Source organism: Arachis stenosperma, chromosome 6, assembly GCF_014773155.1.
Source record: "Arachis stenosperma cultivar V10309 chromosome 6, arast.V10309.gnm1.PFL2, whole genome shotgun sequence".
Lineage (NCBI taxonomy): Eukaryota > Viridiplantae > Streptophyta > Magnoliopsida > Fabales > Fabaceae > Arachis > Arachis stenosperma.
In genome coordinates this window covers 4,149,149-4,174,474 of record NC_080382.1, presented here as the reverse complement: position 1 = coordinate 4,174,474, position 25,326 = coordinate 4,149,149, and the positions used below count along the sequence as shown (strand labels likewise).

At 34.5% G+C, this 25,326-nt stretch overlaps 4 protein-coding genes across 4 annotated transcripts; 3 read left to right on the top strand and 1 right to left on the bottom strand.

Annotated features, from left to right (window-relative positions):
* Nucleotides 1-764: 764 nt before the first annotated feature.
* Nucleotides 765-6,524, top strand: LOC130933511 (ammonium transporter 2 member 4-like). The gene is given in 6 exon segments (XM_057863144.1): nt 765-1,058; nt 1,175-1,195; nt 4,025-4,617; nt 5,644-5,753; nt 5,755-5,921; nt 6,010-6,524. Coding segments are annotated over 4 exon segments (1,359 nt in total). The 5' UTR covers nt 765-1,058; nt 1,175-1,195; nt 4,025-4,050.
* Nucleotides 6,525-14,399: 7,875 nt separating this feature from the next.
* On the top strand, nt 14,400-14,720 carry LOC130933510 (glycine-rich protein DOT1-like). Its single transcript, XM_057863143.1, has one exon. The coding sequence runs from the start codon at nt 14,400-14,402 to the stop codon at nt 14,718-14,720; it is 321 nt and encodes a 106-aa protein (XP_057719126.1).
* A 376-nt stretch (nt 14,721-15,096) lies between these two features.
* LOC130936782 (uncharacterized) lies at nt 15,097-17,805 on the top strand. The gene is made up of 4 exons (XM_057866934.1): nt 15,097-15,504; nt 16,002-16,196; nt 16,954-17,135; nt 17,317-17,805. The coding sequence occupies exons 1-4, from the start codon at nt 15,204-15,206 to the stop codon at nt 17,626-17,628; spliced, it is 990 nt and encodes a 329-aa protein (XP_057722917.1). The 5' UTR covers nt 15,097-15,203; the 3' UTR covers nt 17,629-17,805.
* Nucleotides 17,806-18,757: 952 nt separating this feature from the next.
* Nucleotides 18,758-21,882, bottom strand: LOC130936781 (GDP-mannose 3,5-epimerase 2). The gene is made up of 7 exons (XM_057866933.1): nt 21,657-21,882; nt 20,872-21,282; nt 20,658-20,751; nt 20,433-20,562; nt 20,199-20,331; nt 19,555-19,762; nt 18,758-19,102 (listed from the first exon to the last, which is right to left on the bottom strand). The coding sequence occupies exons 2-7, from the start codon at nt 21,279-21,281 to the stop codon at nt 18,947-18,949; spliced, it is 1,131 nt and encodes a 376-aa protein (XP_057722916.1). The 5' UTR covers nt 21,282; nt 21,657-21,882; the 3' UTR covers nt 18,758-18,946.
* Between the last annotated feature and the right edge of the window lie 3,444 nt (nt 21,883-25,326).

The window sequence follows — 25,326 nt, the reverse complement described above, 5'->3', positions numbered from 1 at the left end:
GAACCTTTATAACTTTAACAATAATAAAAAAATTTATTTATGATGTATTTATTTATAAAAAAAAAACTTATTACTAAGAAGCTAATATCTATATTTGAACTTAAATTTGTTTATAAATTCTAATTTAATAATTTTTTATCTATTTTCTAATTTAATAAGTGTGATTAAAAATAAAATAATAAACTTATAATTAATATAACATAATATTAATATATACTTTTTCTAGTTCTCTTAGGATGCACACGAACCGGATGAAGCCGGGTTCTCCTTGACCCAGATCTGACCTGAAATTATGACAGGATCTATTTTTGAAATTCGTACCCAGCCCTAGATCAGATAAAATCACACCAAACTAGCTCCTAAAATATTCGAGTCCAGGTCGGATTGAGCCATGTACACCCCTATATTAAAATTAGTTATTAAAATCAGTCATCAATGTATTTATGTATAAATATTTGTGTGGTTTAATTTATTTTCAATGTGTATTTGTATTCTAATGTACATTTTATACTAATAACCGACTTTGGTAGTTGATTTTAGTATACACGTAACATAGTCATTATTTTATACATTGACCAAATAAATAGTCATTAAAAAAATAAATGTAATTAAATAATTACATAGTTAATATATTAAAATTAAATTTTTAGTAATAATAGTAATAATTAAAAGAGGGACAAAAAATAAAATAAGGGAAAATTATAAGGAACAAGTGGATATATATATTCCTATTTATTTCTACTTATATAAAGTTTGTATGAGAAGGTCCGAGCAGTGTGTTATCCCCACTTAGAGGCTCAAGTTAAGAAAAGAAGAGAGATAATAAGCAGCGCAAAATTGAAGTGTATTTGTTCTCTCTTGTTGTTGGCGAATCTGGTGCACCTGCAACGGTTAAAGCTGCCAGCATGATCTGAACTTATTACCTTCCTTCTTCCTTATATTTGTGTGTGGTGGCAAGATCAGATCATGTGGGAGCTTCATCTGTTGCAATGGTAGCATATATATACAAACCCTAATTACTTCTTCCCCTGCCACTACAAAACCCTAGCTAGAACAAGGTTTCCTTCTTTCTTTCTTTCTTTCTTTCTTTTTCTTTAATTTTTGTTATATATGGATGGATAAGATAAGAGATTTCAAATTATGCGTTGTCGCTGAACGGCTCAAGAATTTGCAGGATTCAAGTATTCATCATCAGGTGTGTATTCAAGTATTCAAGTATCCATATATTCCTAGCTAGGTTTTCCGATCTGATCTATGAATTACAGTAATCTTTTTTCCTTTCAATATCGTCTCAATTCATCACTTACGAATTAACCTGATGAATTACAATATATTAATTAAGGTCGTGTTCCTCTTAATTTCCAGATCTGAAGAAATAAACTGAAAATAATTCTTCCTGTTATTTGTTTCCAATGCATCATATATAATGATTCCAGAGAGGCTTGCAAGTCACAAATTGTTTTCAACAATAATATTGTATTATTGGAGCCATTGAATTCATGCTATAAGTTATACTATTAAGCAATTCATTACTGCATATCCATTGAAATATCCTATCATTGTTTTAATTTAGCGTAAACAGTGTATAAATTTCTGATTAAGCCATCTTAAATAAAGCAAGAGCTAGTTTGTGAACATTAATTTTAAGAAACTAATTAAATTACTGTCCTTTTTTTTTCATTTATAAAAATGACTATAGATCATATCATATGTAGCATTGGATTTATAGGAAGAAAGGATCAGGGTTATCATTACTGAAGTTCCAGCTAGCGTAATTTCCTTCTACTCCTTATTGGTCCTAGCTCCCATGGAGGTAACATATATAGAGGGTGGCTTTTCCTTCGCTCAAGCCACCATTTGGTTTCGATGGAACCAACACAATCTATATTATTAACTTGTAATGGAGTTTTCTAATATTTATTAGGAATGGTAGAGGTAAAATTGACTAATATCAGTTCAAATATAATATAAGGTAAAAAAAAATATTGATCGCTTAATATTCATCCAAGATAAAAACTTGTATTATTTTTTCTCAGTATTTTTAGCTATAAATTTAATTTTTTTAATCTAATAATAATCCAATAATATAATTATAGCTAACACTTTTAAACATTACAAATAATAAAATTATCACTTTTAGAGATAAAAACTGAAAAATTAGTTAGTGTTAATTTAAATGCACAATAAAATAAATAAAAGAAATATTAGTTATATCTGTAAATCTTCTTAATTATTAAGCAAGACAAAAAATTTAATATATTTATGGCATTTATCTTATTGACTCATCATTTTAATTATTATGATGAAGAAAGTCTATTTTTCTTTTATTTAATATTTAAAAAAGATATTTAGAAGGTTTATTATATATGATGTTACATCATAATACTCATTAAAAGGAGATTCAATTTTTTTTTCCTCCCTAGCTTAGCTTGTTTCCATATTATTGGTTATTATTGTAGAATAATATTTCTGATCTTATAGAAGTGGGATTTTGGATAATATGGATTTAGTAAGGAGAGATATTTCCAATGGTGTTGACCTTGTGACGAAAGTAATGAAGAAAAAGGATTTCAGAGTGGGTTGGGCTTGGTGAGTGCATTAGGAACGATTAATGGTGACCCATTGAGTTAATTTAATCTCATCCGTCCTTAATGTCCCTTCAATCATGCTTTGAAGAACAAATATATTATTAAAGAGTATCCCCAAAATTAGAAGTTTTTTGGATTATGAGAAACTAGCAGAAACAATATCCCCAAAATTAGAAGTTTTTTGGATTATGAGAAACTAGCAGAAACAATGCAATCGAGGAAAGAGATCGGAATTGTATTGGATAATGTTTCAATTAATTTATGTTGTTGATCATGTGTGCATGGAGTGTAACAATGTATTATATATTGCAATGCCTGGCCTTTTGACTCTTTTCAGCACAATGAGCACATAATGTATTTAGAAAACCTCTTCCCATATTAATGATATGTTATATTATATTATTGATGGGGCATTTAATTATATAATTAAGTACTTGGACATTTGAAACAGTTAGTTCGAAGGTATTTGAATCCAAGTTAGCTAAGTATAATGGATGGGACAAATTAAAATAACATATTAGGGTGCATATGCAATAGCCTTCGGCTAACTAGCTAATCATCACGTATAAACTCTCACATGCATTGTCTGTGTCTTTATTAATTAAATTATAAGACATTTTCTATTTTTTAAACAGTATACTAATGTCTTATTGCCCAATTTGTTTTGCTTTGTAGAAGTATGGAAACAGTTCCTCACTCATTTAATTTCTCATCAACATCATCTCTTACCTTACCCCCTGTTAAAGTTGGTCTTGCTATGGCATAAAGAATTAGTAATTGAATGAAATCATTTTTCATACATTCACATATTAAAATAAAATATTTAAACCCAAGACTGTTGTGCATCTCAATTAACCTACAGGGCAGCATTAATATCATTGAGACATTTGCCAATGTTTGAGATGTATATATATATATATTATTAATTAAGTAGGAAAATTAAAGTAGCTATCAATACAGAGACATAGAAAACAATGAGTAAAAAAGAAACTGTGGCCTGCAAACTGTCGTTGATATTGGTTTGGCATGCATTGAAGTGGTGGTATCTGTCGATATTATCTAAGTTGCACTAAATCAACTAAGAATAAACATAATTCTACTTCAATTCCATGTCGTGCGTTAGAATGTAACTGATGATATTATTTACATTCGCGGTCCTTAATTAACTCTAGATTGTTTAAAAATCTTATGACAAAATAATCACGATTGGAGAGGAATGCGCAAGGCCATCATTAACTTAAACTTTAAAATTAGTTAAGCAAAATAATCAAACATCACTCACTTTTAGAATGATTTGATATAGCTGACTTTTTCATGTATGTGTTGCGATTATTTAGCCGGCCTATCCAGTCCTATATATGAAGAAAGAATGATTAGAATGAAAGTAATTAATAAGGTTGATTATAAGTGACATTAATTAGTAACTAATTGCATAGAAAGAAGCTAAGGGAGGTGATCGATAATGGGAGACGAGACGAGTCCTGAGTGGATGAACAAGGGAGACAATGCATGGCAGCTGATGGCGGCAACAATGGTGGGGATGCAAACAATTCCAGGGCTAGTAATCTTGTACGGAAGCATGGTGAGCAGGTCATGGGCCATCAACTCGGCCTTCATGGCCTTATACGCTTTCTCCGCCGTGTTCGTTTGTTGGGCCAGCTGGGCTTACCGCATGTCGTTCGGCGAAGAATGGGTGTTTTTCTTGGGCAAGCCGGCGGTGGCGTTGGACGAGAAATTCCTTCTAGGGAAGTCGTTTCTGGGAGCGTTCCCTACTGCAACGATGGTGTTCTTTCAAGGAGTATTTGCGGCCATTACTCTGGTTCTTATTGGCGGTTCATTGCTTGGAAGAATGAACTTCCGTGCATGGATGCTGTTTGTTCCTCTCTGGCTTACATTTTCATGCACCATCACTGCTTTCAGTATTTGGAGCCCGAATGGGTGGTTATTTAAGCTTGGAGTTATTGACTTTGCTGGTGGCCTTGTTATTCATGTTTCTGCTGGTGTTGCTGGCATTACCGCAGCTTTTTGGGTATGCCATTACATCTTTTTTTTTTTTTTTTCCATTAATAACCCAGCTTGTACAAACTAGTAAGGCCTCCACTCCTACAAACACAGTAAAAACAATTTTTTCTAAACTTGTTCATTTCACAACGGTTAAAAAATATTAATAATAAAAATATAAACTATGAAAAAAATTAAATCAACAAATAAATTAAAAAAATAATTAAATTACATAAACTAATAGACCAAGAATTATTGATTTTAACTAATTTAATTCAAATGATGATACTGAATTTTTTTCAAATCAATACAATTTTTTTATTTTAATTTTATAATAAGTTTTATTTAAAAATTCAAAAATAAATATATATGAGTTGTTAAAATAAAAATCCTAAATTTATCATATATCAAAAAATTCTAGAAGCATTCAAATAAATATTTAAAAAAAAAAAGAGAATTCAAAATCTTACCAATAAGATCATTCAAAATATTTAGGTTAAGTACGATTTTGGTTCTTAAAGTATAGGTTAAAAATTTTTTTCATCTCTAATATTTTTTTGCATACAAAATTATCTCTAAAATTTAAAATCAAATTTTAAAATCATCCTTTTTATTTAAATATTAAAATTTTGGACCAAATTACCCATAACAAAAAAAATTATAAAATAAAAAAATAAGAGAAATGGACTGTTTCTGCTCCTATAAAGGAAAAGAGAAGAAGATGGGGAAAGGAAAGAAGAAGAAGTTTCCCACAATCTACTTCTGCTTCCTCTTCTGCCATTACTTTTGTACGATTTTAGTTCCTAAAGTAAAAACGATTTTAAAATCGAGTTAAATCTTAGAGACGATTTTGTATGTAAAAAAAGGTTCGGGACAAAAAATTTTTTTCACTTGTATCGTAGAAATCAAAATCGTGCTTAATCCAAATATTTACGATAAATTATCCAAAATATGAAAAGGTTGGGGAAGAGAGAGAGGAAGAGTTTTTTTGTATTAATATTTTTTTAAAATAGTTATTGTGAATGTTAATCTATTTTGGTCACAATTAAATTAGGTGGGTCCAAGACCAGAGAAGGAAAGAGAAGCATTTGCTTCAAATAATATGATTGTAGCATTGGGAGGTGCGGGCTTGGTTTGGATGGGGTGGTCAGGCTTCAACGGCGCTTGCTGTGAACACACTTGCATCTCTCGCAATTCTAAACACTCATGTCTGCGCTGCTACTAGCATCGTCACATGGCTCGTCCTCGACAGTTTATGTTTCGGTAAGCCAACCATGTTTGGCGCCATTCAAGGCTTGATCACCGGCCTTGTTTGCATTACACCCGCCGCAGGTATACTTTAACGCCCAAGATTCAATTCACCTGCAGTTATGTTTTTTATAAAGTTGATAACTGAAAACTGTTAGATAATAATTTTCAGGAGTAGTGCAAGGTTGGGCAGCAATTTTGATGGGTTTGTTCTCAGGAAGTGTACCATGGTACACATTGATGGTGCTTCACAAGAAGCTCGAATTCTTAAACAAAATAGATGATCCAATGGCCATTTTTCACACACATGCCATAACCGGAATTCTTGGTGGAATTCTAACAGGCTTATTTGCTGTTCCTAAATTGTGTCGCCTCTTCTATGGAGTGCCTGATTGGAAGAAATACACTGGACTCTTTTATGGCCTTAAAAATGGTTTAGCCCATGCTGGTTTGACTCAGTTGGGGATCCAACTTGAAGCCACTATTTTTGTAGTTGTATTTAATGTTATTAGTACAACCGTGATATGCTTGGTTGTGAGGAGCATAGTGCCATTAAGGGTTGATGATGAGGATGCATTGCAAGTAGGTGGTGACAAAAGCATGCATGGAGAAGAGGCATTTGCCTTGTGGTCAGTGGTGGAGCTTAGTTCAGACAAGGGGAGACCACGGCTCCCAAACTTTTTATAAAAAAATTAGTAATACTTTTTCAAAAGATAAAAAATAATTCAATTGGTTTAAATACTTTACTATGACTTAAAGTATCCAATAAATTTAATAAGCAATACTCTTTCTACCTTTAAATTTAAATATAAAAAATTAGATATTTTTATTTATTTAATTTAATATTATTTTATATTTTACTATTTATTTAATTTAATTTTTTATATGATAAAAAATAATCGAATATTCAATAAGTATTAATATTATTGTATTTGTATAAATTGATAAAAAAAATTCAATAAATATTATAAATTTTAATATTTGTTCTTCTAACTTCTTCTTTACATATTCTACAGGATATATATTCAAATTTTATTATAAAATAATAATAAAAAATTAAAGAATTGATGCATTTTTTAAGAGGAAGACTAATATTTAAAAAGGAGAACATATAATTTTTACAATATCAACATATGTAGATAGTTTTTCTACTTTAATGAATCGTGAAAAAAGTGAGATACAATTTTAAAAAGTTCAAAAATTATATCTGATAAGTTTGACCTTAATTTTTTGGAACGAGACCCTGAAAAAACGGCTTTAAATTTGGCAATATCACCAAAACCAGAGAAATGAGATTAGACGAGTTTATCTTAAATGGAGTCCATATCAAAAGCATTTTTACAATTATCTTCTATGTGGCCTCCCCAAAATTTTACTTCAAGTTCCGCCACTGCTTGTGGTGTTCTCATCAGGATAAGGATACCAAGTTTGAGAATGTAAAGCAAAACAAAGTTTATGACACAAAAGATTTTTCGTCCTCCATTGACGAATCATCAACCAAGAAGGCTTCTAGTGAAGTTCAAATGGTTTGAGTCTCACTTTGATTCTTCAATTTATTATATTCCCATACATGTAAATAAAGAACACTCCACATGGAGTTCTACTTGTAAGGGGAAAAAAAGAAAATCAAAGATAGAATAAAGGATATCATCATGTAGAGTTGGAATATAACGATGACCACGATGATTTATAAAGAAGATTAAATGAGTGTGTTGTGTGTATTGTACGGGTGATATCTTTGTAAATGTGAACAACATTGAAATAACTAAATAGGACACTAATTAAATATATAAAAATACAAAATACAAAAATAAGTTTTTTTTTTTTTTTAAATACAACAGGGCTATTCTCCAAATCTAGATATCAGGTATAAGATAAAGGAGTTCTTTTATAATTATCATAATGATAAGCTTTAATATGACACACGGTAAGAAGAGAAAGTTTAGGACCATCATTTTTATTAAAATTTAGTTTGTACTTAATCATCAAAAGAAAAATAAGTAATCCTATATTATTAGATGCCATCTCACACCTTTAGAAATATTAAATTCTACTGACATCTTCGGGTAAGAAAGTCTGGGTAAGACTTGAGACTTTCTATGATAAGTTAGTTCGCTCCTCTGTTCCCTTATGTAAAACAGTGTTGAAATTGCAGTTTTTATTCTCTATTTATCAGCTGAAAAATACTACGAATGACGGAATTTGAGTGATCCATTAGATCTTCCCTCCTTGTTAAGACCTTAGTTGGTATTTACTTGGTTAGTATCAGGGGCGGAGCTAGATAAAATATTAGAGGGGGGCCAAAAATATTTATCCAATAAACTAAGACTAAAATAAAATTTTAAGGGGGGACTAAACTAAAATTTACATATAATTTACATGTAAAAAATTAAAATTAGGGGGGCCATCGCCCCCCTTTCCCACCACCTAGCTTCGCCCCTGGTTAGTATCATTCAAAGTCAGTGACAGACACACACAAAAAGAAACACAACAAAAAGATCATTTGTATATTGTTGATAATGATGCACAAGACATAATATTTTAAGAGAGGAGGTGAGAAGGATAGAGAAGGGAGGCGTACTTGGATGAGAAAGTAGGAGGCAGAATAAGGAGGGACATAAAATGGAGGAAAAAAAAGGAGGTTCAAGAAGGATTATGGCTAGGACAAAGGTCAAAGTTAAAATTTTAAAAAATAATTTTGGACAAAGTGAAAAAAGTGTATCATAAATTGTGTGTTTTCGTTTTGTAACTTTAAAAAAATACAACGAATATATATATATATATTTACCGTTTCATCGTTTTACAACTCAGAAACCATCGACGGCAGTGCCATACTACCAGGTTCAGCTCGTGGCGTCATCCTCCACACCTGATAGACACTGCTCTTCGGTCCACCACGTGTGGGCAACATCCGACCTCCGTAGCTCGCTTCAGAATGCCGCAAAGCTTCCTTCCTATCAACGTGGTCACTGCCGCGTTACTTAGAGTCAACACCATCTACGCTGCAGCATCGCCGTGCCACCCAGTTGCGAGGAACAAGGAGGTTCTCTTTCTCATCAAGAGTGCATTGCTACTGCTGCATGTCGGTGATGGCGGCGTCCTTGAAGCCTCTTTGCCCTGTATTGTCGCGATAGGACGTCCCCTGCCCCAACCTCGAAACATCGCTAGACATAACTAATTGGAAAGTGTTTAGTAATTGGAGTTGATTGATATAGTGTCTGAGTACCATGGTTTACAAGTTGTTGGATGTTGCCATTGATGTGGTAATAAACATAGATTTGTTAGATGTTGATGTTGATTGCATTTGACGGTTTTGTTAAAGGATTTGGTTATGGTGTTTCATTTTACTAGATGATTCTTTTCTATTATAGTTGGAAAATAATTGAATACTAATTGTATACATTATTCGATTTTGTCCAATAGTTGATTTTTAAAACAGGGTGCCCCGGATCTGTTGCTGAAGCTTAGCATCATACATAAACATAGATTTCCTTTCATACTTCATATGCACTTCCAACTTGTTGCTGAAGCTTAGCATCATCTGTAACGGATCGGCTAACTTCATATGCACTTCATCTGTAACGGACCGCCACTCGGCACATGCACCGGTACAACCACACGAGTGCTGCCGACCCCCAGCTGTAGCCACCCATATCCTCAAACCTAGCCACGTAGGGTAGCCACCTAATGTGAATACGATTTCCGGACTTGTCGGCAAACAGCTGAGTGCCTAACAGTATCATGATATAGGCCCGAGTATAGTGCCTGACTGTCTCCTCGCCGACTCCCTTAGGGCACTCTCCAAACGTCTCCTGGAATTAGCTGCAGTTCACTGCAAACTTCTGGATTTGGTTCGCAGGAGGTAACACACCGAGCAACTCCTGAAACCACACCCAAGCTGGACGGCCACCCTGGATGTATGTCTGAAAATCCGTCAAGCAACCACTGACATAACGTCCGTCGACCGGCAACCCCAATTGGTACGCCACGTCCTGCAGTGTGATCGTGTACTCTCCAAACGGCATGCAAAATGTGTGCGTTTCCGGCCGCCACCGCTCGACGAAAGCATTGACAAGGGGCTCATCCAATCTGAACCATCTCTCGTTCAGTCTCGCAAGATGGTATAATCCCGCCATCTATAAGTACGGAACGTACCTCTCATCGAGTCACATGCCCTGCTGCCGTCGCATGCTCGAGATGCATCGCTGGGGCTGCACATATAATGGACCAGATTATTAAAACCACTTACAAAACCACTAATAGAAACCACTAACAAAAACCACTAACTTAAACCACTAACATAAACCACTTGCAAAACCACTAACAAAACCACTAACATAAACCACTAACAAAACTACTAACAAAACCACATACATTGTCACTAACAAAACATAAAAAATTGGTTACATACAAACTTTACCAACGTCACTTACCATCAAAGTCACTAACATGACGTATATAAACAAACGAATAAGTTACTTAATCCTACTTTTAAAAAAAATATTACATACTAACCTCGTCGTTGATGACCCCGGCTATATGAGCAACTCCATCCAAACGATATAGTCTGTCTGGATTATCCCCCATGGGCTGAATATCCTGCTCGAACCTTTGTTGGAGCGAATCTGGATCATTTTCTCTGGGATTTGGTGGGGTATGATAATGGAAAAGGGGTTCGAATGAGGTTGGTTCGAACTCCTTTTATAGCTGAAGCAAGTGTAATTTGAAACACCCCAATTCGAATTACTACTAGAGCCAAAAAATGAGTAATTCGAATCATCCATATTCGAATTACTTAGGAACGCGTGCTTGGGTGTAATTCGAATCACGCTGATTCAAACTACTGTGTGTGTAATTCGAATCACGCTGATTCAAATTACTGTGTGTGTAATTCGAATAAGGTTAATTCGAATTAGTGGGTGTATGTGTATGTGTGTAGTTCGAATCAGTATGATTCCAATTACATGTAAATAGAGTTCGAATTAAGTTGATTCGAACTTTATAAAAATGTCTCTTGGTTGATTCATGAACCAGTTTTTGATTTGGTTGATTTGTGTAATTTTTTGCTTCTCTTGACTTATTTTAGTGATTTGCCCTAATAAATATGTTTTTTTTTTTACTTTATAAATAAGTGCATCATAATATTTTGACATAAAATTTACAAGACCTGGACTTTATCTATTTTAGATTTGGTTTTAGTATAATTCAAAAGTAATGTGATTTTATGAAATTTAAAATTGGATAAAAAAATTTAAAATTATTATTTAAGATCGAATTTAAATCAAAACAAATCTAACTTCATTCGACTTATATGCACCCCTCCGTAAAGGTTTTCTCCCTTGGTTTTTGGATTTCAGCTAAGTTTGAAAATTGAATTAGGTTGTAACTTGTAAAATAGTAAACGCAATGCTTATTGCTTATGTTAGTCCGGTATTAATTTCGTAGTATGGCATTTAGTTAATGGTAATACACGTGATACTTGAACTACGTTATTGAATAACTTAGAGAATGAAAAACCCTACATTTTAAGCAAGCCTGCAGCAAAAATCACTTTGAATTCCAAAAATATATTGTACTAAATACTAATTTGACTATAATTATAACATATAAACAATAAAAACTTGAGAATCTACTCCTTTGTCCTGTCTTGACTAATACTCCATCAAAAAATTTTAACAATATTAAATTTAAAAATTAATTTATATTTGAGATAAATATTAAATCGATATTCGAAAGATTCTAACGTTGACAATACCTGATTTTTATTATTAATAAAATAGTCCTTGAATAATTTTAAAATTTGACAACCATACCTCTAAACTTACTAAAGCACATCTCCGATAAAAAAGATGTTGAAATGACCACCGTATTTAGATAATATGACAACCTTGTTAAATATATATACCAAAGTGAAAATTTTAATTAATTATCTCAATCTAACCTGAAAACTCCCACTCCCTGAATCCTAATCATTCCTCCTTTGCCAACACACTTTCTCACTCACAAAGCCAAAACACGGCGCCTCAACTTTCTCACTTTTATTGTCGCTGACACCGTACAGTCACCGCCCTGTCGATGGGTCCTCTGTGTTTGCCAACTCACGTCGTTTCTGCACCTTTACTACTATCGCTTTGCTTGACCCACTCTCTATCGTCCATGCACCTTTATTGTTGTCTATCACTTATTGGCCTCGTCGCGCCTCTCGCAGTTAGTTGTATCTCGTCTTTCCGGCAGTCACTGCTTATTATTTTTGCCAGTCGTCGCTCGTATCTACTCGTTGCTCGCCGCCAGTTATTGCAACTGCCTTTTCTGCCTCCGCCTCTTAATGTTATTTGAGGTTTTCATTTTAGATGGTTGTTTTCTGATTTTGTTATTTATATGCTGGATATCAAGTTTGAAACTTGAAGTTTCTATTGTGCAATTTGGTGTTGTTAGAATATAATTAGGATCAATAAGTATTATTTAGTATATCTGAATATTTATTATAGGAGATTACGTCCTTATTATAACGATTCTCTTAGTACCTATAAATACTCTTTTATATTGTATCATTCCAGACAATTTGAGTAGACAACTTGATTACATTCAATAATACACAATCCTTTCTCCAGTTTAGTTTCTTGTTTCTAACATGGTATCAGAGCCATGGTATCCTCCTTGAAGAGGATATGTTATTTTCCTTGCGATGAAATTGCCGTAGTTTTTGCATTTTTTTCGATGCCATTCTTCTTTCTCTTTTGTCACTCTTTTGATGCTTTTTCACTTCACCGACTAGCCTATTTTTCTGTCTTGTATTTTTTCGAGTTGAATCATCAAACACCATCGTCATCCGCTGCTTACCTATTCTCATGAAGAAATCATATAGTTTTCACTCTCTCTCGGCAGTTCTATCTGCGTTCTCTCGTGACAATTCCGTTTGTGTTTTCTCGTGGTAGTTTCGTCTGCGTTTTCTCGTGACAGTTCTGTCTGCGTTTTGTCTGTATTTCCTTGTGGCAGTTTCGTCTGCGTTTCTTTCTGGCAGTTCTGTCTGCACTTCCTTCAGATAGCGGCAGTTCTATCTGCACTTCCTTCAGACAAGTGGCAGTTCTGTCTGTGCTTCCTTCCGACAAGCGGCAGTTCCATCTGCGCTTCCTAGTTCCTTCAGATAGCGGCAGTTCCATCAGCGCTTCCTTTTGACCGTTTCGTCTGCATCCGTTCTATTAGTTTATGCATTTTTTTATTTCGTTGTATTAATTTTTAAATAAGTTTCAAACTCAAGTTGTCACTTGAGTTTGAGGGGGGATGTTAGAATATAATTAGGATCAATTAGTATTATTTAGTATATCTGAATATTTATTATAGGAGATTACGTTCTTATTATTACGATTCTCTTAGTACCTATAAATACCCTTTATATTGTATCATTCCAGACAATTTGAGTAGACAACTTGATTACACTCAATAATACACAATCCTTTCTCCAGTTTAGTTTCTTGTTTCTAACATTGTAGCATCATGGATCATGATTTACTGTGTTTTAGCATCTAGTTTTTTTTATTGTTCTTCAGCGTTTGTTTTTGGTTTTTCTTTTTGAACTATTTTGTTTTGTCTTGTTATGGTAGACAAACTACTTCTTATGGGGATTTTCAGACCAGTGGTGGTGGTGCCTAGAACAACAATAATAAAAGAAGGAGGGACTGTGAAAGGCGTGAGGCGAATCCTTTTGCAGAAATTGACTTGGAAGAGAGTAGCTTAGCAAAAATAATTAGGAGAAAAGAATTGGAATTTTTCTGTTTGTAATTTATAAAATTAATTATAAAAAACAACTTAGTAATTAGTTAAAAAAACATGCAATATCATCAAAATACGGTGATTACCTCAGCATTTTTCTTGTTGGAGATGTGCTTCAACTAGTTAAGGGGTACACGTGTTAAATTTTAAAATCATTCAATGATCATTTTTTCAATAAAAAAAGGGATAAGTATGGTTTTGGTCCCTAAAGTTTTCAGCCAGAATCGAAACCGTCCCTCATCTAATTTTCGATATAAAATCGTCTTTAACGTTTTTTTTTCCGTATTAAAATCGTCATTTTTAATAAAATTTTTTGTTTTATTCCTAAACTACCCCTATTCCTATTTTAATAATAAAAATTATAAAATTAAAAAAAAAAAGAAAACGCGTGTTGGGGGGAGGGGGAAGAAAATGCGTTGGGGTGGGGGAAGAAAAGGGTATACGAAGGGGGAGGGGAGGGGAAGGGAAGAGAGGGAGGGAGAAGGGAAGCCGCCGTCCCGCCGCCGCAGTCTCGCCATCCCGTCGCCGCCTTGCTGCCCTCCGGCACCGCACCGCACCACCGCACCACCACTACCACCTTCTTCTTCTTCTTCTTCTTCTTCTTCTTCTACTACTACTACTCTCCTCGCCGCCGCCACATGAGGAACCACCGTCCGCTGCTGTCTCTGCCTTTTACATCTGCTTTTTTGTGCTTTCAATTTCTGAGGAACCACCATCTACTTCTTTGTTGATTTGTTGCTTTCTGTTTCTGCTTGTGTTAAATTTGTGTTTGAATTTGTTGATTTTCTGTTTATGCTTCTCTGTGTGGACGTGGAGGTGGAGGTGGAGGTTGGGGTGGGGGGAAGGGGAGACGGGGAGGTGGAGGGGACGCGGGTGGGGGGAAGGGAAGACGCGCGGGGTGGGGGTGGGGGGTGGGGGGAAGGGGAGGCGGGGAGGGGAGGGGACGTCGGGGGGGTGGGAGTGGGGGAAAGGGGAGGCGGGAAGGGGGAGGGGGATGGCGACGGCGTTGGTGGTGGTGTTAGTGGTGGTGTTGGTGGTGCTGTTGATGGTGTTGGTGGTGGTGGTGGTGGAGGAGGTAATTATATTGGTAGTGGTGAGGGTATTTTTGTCTAAAAAAAATAAAAAGAACGATTTTAATACGAAAAAAAACGTTAAGGACGATTCTAAATAAAAAATTAGAAGAAGAACGAATTCGATTCTGGCTAAAAACTTTAGAGACCAAAATCATAGTTATCCCATATATTAGATATCATTTTTATCCGTACCTGAATCTTTCAAGTACCGATTTTATATTTTACTCTTTTTATATTTTAAATGCTTTTTTTGCTGATCTTGTTGTTGTAGTATTAACCAATAAAAGAATTACAATTTTATTACTTGACCATCACAATTCACAAGCTTAAAAAAGCAAAACCTTTGAATATTTAATAATATAATAAATTAAATTAAAACTCGTTGAAAAGTAGTAAGAAATTGGAAGAGTAGTTTCTTGGCGTGAATGAATTTGAGAGAGAGGGAGTGAGTCGCAAAAGACGCATTCTAATACCGTTTTTCATTCATCCGTTTCCAAAGTCGTAAAGTCTTCGCAGTCCAAAAATGTCAGACGGAGCATTGCAGGTACTCGACGGAACGCATCTTAGGGACGTCGATCTCACCCTTCCGCCGCCGCCGGAGCTCCATTCCGCTCTCTCCGGAGCTTACATACTCGACATTGCTCATTCCAGAGTCTCTGCTTCTCTCTTTGGTCTCTCATTGCCCCAACGTCTCACCGCCACCGCCCTCACGCGCCTCCCCGCCGCCTCCGACCACCACGCTTTCCGCTCAGCAGAGTTCGACCTGGAAAAGGCCTCGCAGATTCTGAGAGACTACGTAACCGCGATCGCCGATGAACTCAAAGGTTAGTTATGTCTTCTTTTTCGTTTTCTTTTTCTGCTGCTTCTGCCGATGATGATGATGCATTCGTTACAGGTAACGTTGTTCGTGTGTTCATCGTTATCAAACTCAATATTAGCAAATTAAACTAAAAGAATCAACTAATTGATTAAAATGTTTTCTTATTTCGAGTATTAAGGTATGGATTCTCGATCCACAACTTTGTTCAACTGAACTGAATAATAGGAATTGCAGAACAGATCCATGCCTTTGGTAAATAATAACACTAGAAAGCAGAAAGCCACTGAGCTTTCTATATGATCAAATTTGACGGAAACATGATCAGGAATTCAGGATAGTTGAAACTGGTGGACTTGGATTTAACCTTCTTAGGAATAGAAAAGCCACTGGAAATTTTGTTCTGTTTTTAAATTTCATATTTCAATGCAATATTTACAACTTGGTTGTAGTATTTAAGATTTAAGAACAATACATATTATTTATTTAAGCTTCCGTGTATAGATAATCCTCTTGTTGTATCGGTCTTGGATGGAAGCACTCTCAATTTGTTATTAGAGGACGAGGATGATTTTGCTATGTTAGCCGAAAATCTGTTCACGGATTTAGATGTTGAAGATAAGGGAAAGATCAGCAAGAGTCAAATTCAGAATGCGCTGTCCCAGATGGGCGTTGATATGGGCGTTCCTCCTTTCTCAGGTTCACTTTCTATTCATTGTTCTTGTTTCCAGGTTTATTATAGATTACCCAATCAGTATTTGACATGAGGGCCTGCAACTTTGTCAGTTAATCAAATTGTTATTGATGATGTGTTTTGATTTGTCTAATATCTCATCCCTTTTTTGTTTCTTTTTGGTTCCATGAATTATTGTCTAAGCTATGTTAGATTTATAGGAACAGGTAATATAATGCTATCATCTGTAAGACTGTAACAGACAATTGCATTCTTGTCTTAAGTTTTATATGGTATCAAAATGGTTTCCCAATGCATTTTAATAGAAATTTGCTGACTGCAGATTTTTACAAAATATTCTATCTTGAGAAAAAAACAAAGATTTTAGCTTGCCCTGACTAGTGATTAGTCCCGAGGCTTATGTGACTCTGTTCGTTGTTCAATTTTGGAATGCACAGGAGTTTGCATCACATTACCACAATTATTAGAAGACTTCAATAATAATATTAAATAAATAAAAACTGATCCCTTGGATTGTCATGGCCTCACGGGGGTATTTACAATTGAGAAATCTATATGCATTCTATCTTTCACCCCTCAAAATTATTGAGGGTATGCAAGATCGTAAGCTATATGTTATGCAACATAGCTTTGAGTCTGTGACTTTGTTTATTGACGATCATGACTCATCACATTGTGAACTAATTTTTTTGCCCGTTGTGCACTCAGTTTGATTAACTGAGTACTCCGATAAAAACTAATATTTTTAGCGCAAATGAGCAGAATTTCCTCAGCTAAATGACTTGTTGAGAAAACATGGAGCGGATGGAGAGGAAGAATTGGGTCAGGCACAATTTGCACAGCTTCTCCAGTCTGTACTGCAAGATCTGGAAGAAGAACTTTCTAAAAAGAATGTTGTTTATATCCACAATATTCAAATCATAAATGGCTCTAAGCTAAGACAGGTATTTTGTTCCCCTCCTTTGTGGCTACATCATGTATCTTCATGTTGTAAAGTTTGACTTCTGGCCTTCCCTCTAGTTTACAGAAGAGTAATGCATCATCATCATGATTAAAATAAAAAATAAAAAAAAGTAAAAAAACACAAACTTGACTCATCAGTGTATGTTATGGACGATGCTGCAGGTATTGGGCAATGAAGAGGAGCTAAACAGCATCGTCGAGAAGGTATTGAAGGAAAAAGCAGAGGCAAAGGATGGGTTAGGAAGCATAGAAATAATAAGGAGCTTCCTGGAGAAAAACGCTAAGGAGTTAGGTTTACCACGATCTGAAGCTAACGAGGCAGTTGTTCTTCTGTACGATGATGTTTTTACTAATGTTGCGAAAGCAAAAGGCAGTGCAGAGTTAGAGAAAGAGGAGCTGGTAAAACTTGTGAAGGATATACTAGAAAGATTGGCAGAGCAGCTCCAGTCAAATCCTATTTTCGAGGAAGCTTGAGGTAAGTAAAGAGCCACATGTATTGTAAGTTATACCTAGTGAGTGATGTATGTTTAAAATGCCGAACCATGATTTGGGATCTCACACAGGAGGATTATGTTGTGTAATGAATTTTACGGATGTGAAGCTTGCTTCAGTAGCATGCCCGTGGCATTATTAGTATCTCTATTACTATCATTATTGTTATTATTAAATATTAATATATTATAATTACTACATGAAACTGGACACAGTTGTGTAAAGTGTAAACCATATATAGAGAGGGTTGGAATCATTTGCTAAGATCATATAGAAAGTTGGTGGTGAATACCGTTGGCAAAGTAGCAAACACAACCAGCAATGAGTGCAGATATCCGAAAGCCTGGGAAAGTGATTCAGAATAAACCAGCAACCCATTTGGGGAACCATCGATTTGATTGGCATCATGGCAAAAGTAGCAGTGTGAACTTTACAAGAAACAACATCAACACACAACACACATTGGCCAAGTTCCACTCCGACAAGAGAAGAAAGACTAGAAAAATGTGCGGTCAGCGTTTTACGTACGAGTAGGATTAGTCATTACTTCAATTAGTTGGACCTCCACGTTGGTTGAAGAATGTGTAAGCAAAGGTTGGCTCACAGGAATCAAATATAAGCCGCGCCCGACAACGACATAAACAAAAAGGTGGTGTGCCCATCCTAATCCCATTACCAAGTCCGTAGCTTAGCCCAGAAGAAAAGTGAGACAACTTACAAAACCTACCGACAGAATCTAACCCCACTTGCTCTTTTTCCGTGGCTCTCATCAAAGTCACACTTTTCTTATGGTCTCTACGGCTCTACAAACAAACAAATAACTTGAGACCAAATAATATCAACAAAATATATTAAAGGATAACAAAACCTCGATTGATAAGAAACTCAGATCTCGTCCAAAAAACGAAACTGAAAGATTAACAAGTAACAGGCTACATAATGATAACTGACTTAATTAAGACATAACTTGTGTGTAACATCTGCTTTATTAGATCTACTACACTCGGTTTATTGTAATACTCAAAATTTTTAATTTACTTGTTATTTTCGCCACGTCATGGACATCACTTGCATTGAAATTCATAGAGGCGAAAATTACAAATTTCGAAAATTTATTAAAATTCCACCATTTATTTAGACTTAAAGCACATGCTATTTTAAAATTTATAATGCCTTAATAGCACCTTATGCACCACAATTTTGCCTTAACAGACTACACTGAACAATAGGAACCTCCAACCTGAAGTACACATGAAACATTTAGATGATTATCACAACATCTCACTGCATTATATTAACTTTATTCTTTGCCATCTGCTGCACGAAGTGAACCCAGTTGAACCGGGGCTTGAGTCTGAACCACTTTGGATGAGCCATAGCTTGATAAGTCAATACCTTGAGCCTTCTCCTTCTCAAGCTGCTCTTTAATCCAAAAGTATGTAATTCTTAGACCATCCTACAATAACAGAATTGATATATTGATCCGTAAACCATACAATCCTTATCCAAGAGATACAAAGAAAAAGACAATACTGAGACAGAAGCAGCATCATGGAAGATAAGATCAACTATGCAGAGTCAAATTCGACGGATAAAATCAAATATTTGATGGATAAACTACAAAAGGAATATTCTGAGAATGTAAGATAGGATCGAAAGGAGGCGTGGCAGGAAGAATGTTTTGATTATTCCAGTACTCTTCTCTTGAAGATGATGATGGTTTGAAATTAGCAGGATTAATAATTAATAATCAGACAGAACTAACGGGAAGCTTTGTCACACATTAAACTGAAACCTGTGCAATGGGTATATGATTGTTAAGCAGATCTGAACTCAGAGCTAGAAATAAATTTTATAAAATGGAATCAAGAGGTAAGGTAACTTTCACTACATCAATAGAATCAATACCTTCAATTTCATAGTTGGAGCCCAACCAAGTTTTTCTTTGATTAGTGTGTTGTCTGAGTTACGACCACGAACACCCTCTGGGCCAGGAATGTGGTGTATGGGAATCTTCTTGTTCTCAAAGCTAAGAACAATCTCAGCCATCTCATTCATGCTGACCATCTCATCACTTCCAATATTTACTGGATCCCGAAAATCTGATTTTGTCAATCTACAAACAAAACCAGGCCATGTTAAAAATAACTGACCAATAAACAGGGAACATGCTTTCATATATATAGCAACAAACTTATGAGGTTTTCCGGCAGAAAAATCCCTCTTGCTTTCATATATTCAATGGTGGATACGGCTATTTAATAAGATAATTTTCCATTTTGAAAGCTCAACTTAATGTATGGAAATTTGCAAAGAAGCCTTCCTAAGAATTTTGGAACGCAAATATTATTAAACTAACTTTAACAACATCTTTGGAAATAGAAATCATTACTAACAGAGACTGATCCTAAACTTCTTTAAATTTCTGACAACCGTAAATGGAAATTACCAATGTCAAGTTCATCATTAACAGAACCACAAATCTAAGATTTCAATTTCAAAATGAGAAACGCTAGAAAGAATTAATATAGCTGCATGAAAGAACAACAAACCTAAGAACACCTTCAACACACTCGTCAATAAAGGTAAATGATCGTGTTTGTAATCCATCTCCCCACATCTCAAATCTATCTGCAGAAGTAATTGCCTTTCGACAAAATGCAGCAGGAGCCTTCTCCCTTCCACCTGCACAATATACAAAAACAAAGCAAAACAACTTGTCAAATTCAAAAGGTTATTTGTTGGTTAAGATAACGCAAAACTTTCAATTCAGTGAAAATGTATACCTTTCCATGTCCCAAAAGGACCATATATATTATGGAACCTCCCAATGCGACACTCAATTCCAAAATCCTTGTTATAGTGCTTGCATAACTCTTCTGTTGCAAGCTTCTCAAGCCCATATGCATCTTGTGGCTAGGAGGAGTTATAAAAACACATTTATATCGAGTCTAATTTGCAGCTGAATAACCAACATAACTGAATCAAACAATTAAAATTGATCAACAAACCTCAGCAGGCCAGGCATCAGACTCCTTCAAACTGACATTAGTTTCCAACTGTTTGAATTCAGGGTAGATACAAGCACTAGAGGCATAGAAAAACCTAAAACAAATGTTTGAGACACAGATAAAGCAATCATATAATCGAAACTATATATATGTCTGCTAAAAGATCAGTCCAAAAACTGTTTGTGACATGTAATTGAACAATGGACTTGCTAACCTCTTAACACCATTAATCCTGGCAGCCTCAATCATGTTAAAGCTAATCATTGTGTTGTTATACATAATGACAGAGTGGTTGGACTGGATGAAACCCATGCCACCCATATCAGCAGCAAGATTGAAAACATGGTCCACACCCTTGGTAACAGTGAGGCAGTTATCCATGACCCTGAGATCAACCAGATGGAATTCATGGCAGAACATGTCCTCAGTCATGTGCTCATTCTTCTTCCAGTCAGAGGCAATGATGTAATGCCCCTCGGTCTTGAGGCGCCGCGCGATGTGAGAGGCAATAAAACCACCGGCACCAGTGATGGAAATTCTCAGCTTCTCTGATGGCCAGTAAGGTTCTCTCTCAAGCTCCTGGTAGGTGTATGCACCATAGTCGGTTGTTCCAGAACTTCCCATTCTACAAACAGAATCATAATCACTCACATTCACAAAAAAGGCACATAATTGTTCCGGGAATTAAATGCAAAAACAATTGCGTATCATGAAATTAGAACACAACAACATAAGACACATGGTTGCACATGGAAGACAACGTCAATTATTACATAAGAACAATAAAAATAAGGGCAGCATATGCAAATGAATCACTCGCTCTATTTCCCTATGGAAAAAAACATACTTTTTTACAATTACGGAAATAAACAAGAAAATTCTAATATATTCAAAGCTAAATGACAGGAAAGTATTGAAATTGAAGCAAAGCAGAAAGAAAATAAGAAGTAAATAGAGGATTTGATAGAGAAATTGCGTAGAAAAAGGGAAAATAGGTACCTGAAGGTGAGATTGGAAGGCTAAGAGGAAGAGATAGTGAGTTGGGAAGGAGAAGAATGGTGCGATAGGTTTTATATATAAATATATACACTGTTTCTGAACTGTAAAGTCAGTGAGGACTGCGGACCACTCATTTCTCTCGTTTCACTTGTCACTAATATCACAACGATTTTCATATGCAACGAAATCATTCACTTTCCACCCTCACTATTCACTAATCTCTTCCTTTTTTTTTTTTTAACCAAAAGATAAAAACACTTGAATTCACGATTTTTTTATGAATATAAAAAATTTATGCTATTTAAATTATAATTTATTAAGTTATGATATTTTTTGTTTTATCCAAGGACGAAGCTACATATATTAAAAGGGATAATTATTCTTTTAAATTTTAATTTTTTACATATAAATTATATGTAAATTTTAGTTTAACCCCTCTTAAAATTTTATTTTAATCTTATTTTATTGTGTAAATATTTTTAATCCCCTTTAATATTTCTTCTAACTCCACCCCTGGTTTTACCTATATGAATCAATTCATTCAATTGTTTCTCATTCTTTAATTTCAAAATATAATCCTTTTAAATAATTTAAATGAAATTTATAAATACAAAATGTGTTTTTTTTTATCGAAAAACATCTCTTGATTTTTATGATAATTGAGTGAAGTTTTTCTTATTTTAGAGATGATAATTAGTTTTTTTATTTTATCTCTTATAAGATTTACTTTATTCAATAAATATTTATTGATGTGTATTTATTTGCGAGATGTACAAAAAATATTTATTTAGTTTATGTTTTTATTAGTATTTTTTAAGTTTGTTTTACCAATTTATAAAAATGATTAAGAGTCCTAATTTATCCTTTTAATTATTTTTCTAATTTATAAATAAATAAAATTTTATGATTTTTATCTTTTTAATGTTTCAAAAAAATAACATATATATTTAAATTCTTACTCTTTAAGTATTAGGAAGATGAATTAGGCCTCTAATTTTTACTCGTAATTTATTATTCTATATTATATTTTTGTATACATATTTTTCAATAATTACTAAAAAAATACAAATTTATATTACATATTCATATATGATCAATAATTAACATGTTTATAATGCAATAGTGTAATTACAAATAAAATGGCTAAAATAAAGGTATTGTAAATTAAATAAGATAAACACTTATATTATTATTATTATTATTATTATTATTATTATTATTATTATTATTATTATTATTATTATTATTCAAAATATCAATTCTCATAATTCATTTTTTATTGTATCTCTCGATTAGATTCTCATATATATATATATATATCAACTATTTTTTTAAAATGCGATCTAAATAGTAAGAATCCAATAATTTAAATACCCACATAAAATCATCCAAGTTATTAACTTTTTTTATCAATATTATCCAATAATATGTTGTAAATAATCTCCTCCAAAATTTTAAATCACATAAATAGAAATAGATAATTTAAATCATGAACAGAATTATATACATACTCATATTTATTTATTTACTTATTATCTCAATATATCGTATCTAACAATCTAAGAGTATTGTTCTAGAGATGACCTGAAATCGGACTAATTGGGTTTGAATGTATGGCCCAAACATTGGAAAGAGGTGATCTTCGATTGGTTTACGTCTGTAAGCCGCCTTCCGAGTTGTTTGTATAGTTGAATAGGTGGGGGTGGTATCTGCAAGACACTCAAATGCCTAAGTCAGCAAGGGATTAAGTAAGTTTAGAATATTGGAATCTAAAGGTACTTGAGTGTGTTAGGGTATTTATAGGAGATGAGCTAATAACCACCGTTGAAGTAGTTCCATTTCTGATGGTGGATAACCGTCCCTTTATCTTAAGGTTGTTGAGATCTATCTTTTAGAAGTGGGAGAGAGATTTACGGAGGCCGTTATTCACTTAGATAAGTGTTAAGTGCATGCTTACATGGAACCCGACCTCTTGAAGGAGGTCGGACAAGCGGTCGAGACCAATCTGCTGGATTGGGCCTTTTAACTCGATTTGGGCCTGGCTTTATTATTTGGGCCAGGGTATGAACAGTGTCCCTACTCGAATCCGATATCTTTACTGTGAGTTAGGTTTGAGTATTAGTCGAACTCGGGGATACTTAGGTCAAGGTTCTCCTTTCAAGTCGGAAAACCGACATGATTTTGATTTTAAAACCGACTTGATTTCAAATTATCAATCGTCGCATCTTTTGGCTCTTCGCATTTACACATTGAGAGCAGTTACATTGGTAATTGCGCCCCCTTCAATCAGTGGGCTACTTTTATAGTTATGCCCCCTGACTTCTTATAAGTACTCTTCAATATTCCTCTTTCTCCTCTTTCGTCTGCTCTCCAAATTTTCTCTTCGTGCTTTCTTCCATATTCGAAAGACCTTCGCGCTTTGGTGCTTGCCTTCTATGTTCCTGGGTTTTTCAGCACTTTCGGCGTCCCTTTCAATCTTGCTATCAGTTCTTTTCTCCAAGAAAGGTTTGTTTCTTATTACCTTCACTCTTTATTGGCTTTTACAGTATCTTCGTTGTTTTTATTAAGTGTACTGAATAATCGAGGAAGAGACTCTGAGTAGGCTTTATGGCACCTTCATTATTTGTAGTAGGAAACTTTAGATTTTCGTGCTTTTCTTTTTACAAAAATCGTTTCCTTTGATGTGGTTGATTGTTTTGTTTAAAAAGGAACTGTCTTGTTTCAAAATTTATTTTTGATGGTTTCTTTTTCTTTGTGCAATTTAGGTATATCTTCCTATATATTTTTCCATTTCTGAAAATATCCTCCCAAATTTCAGAAGCCTTATTGAGATGGGTAGATTCTTCTGTCCTTTTAAAACACCTAATAGTAGATGACATTTTTATAACCGAACTTAGGAAACACCATATGATCTGTAGTCTTGATGCTAACGAACCCAAATACGAGATAGTGGTCCCAGACCCTGAAGACCGAATTTGCTGTGGGAGGATTAATGACTCTGACCCCACTTTGGTTTTATGTACGATTGTCTGTTTATCCGCTTGGGGATTATCCTTTCATTCTCTGGTTTTGAAATGGAGGTGTTATCTCATTGTGGGGTAGCTCCTTCTCAACTTCATCTCAATTTTTAGGGTTTCCTCAAAATTTACCAGCTTGTCAGCCATGCACTTAATTTTTTTATCTGTTTAAAGACCTTTTTCTATCTTTTTCACTTAACAAGGCCTTTTAGTGCTAAAAATAAGCAACAGTGGATTTCCTTCTGAGCTATACAAGGCCGGAAAATTTTTTTCATTTTTGATGAGTCTTTCCATGACTTCAAAAATTTCTTTTTTAAAGTCCAAGCCACTGAAGGCCATCATCTTTCTAAATGAAAATAATGAGTCCTAATTTTCTCTATACTAGGTTGAAACTTCTCCTGTAGAGAAATATAGCCTGGTAGAGTTGGACGAGGTAGAGGAGGCTATGGTAGAGTTTTTTTCGAGAAGCTTGGGGACGGGTTCCAAACATGGACACCAAGAAATTTCTTCTTGGATCTTCGAGCTACGTCAGGACCAAGCTAGGTAGTTTTTATTTTTTATTTTGTAGACAACTTTTTCTACTTTCGACTTGTGTACTAATCGTTTTTACTTCCCTTTTCATAAAAAATGAAAAGCGGGTCGAAAGCTTACCA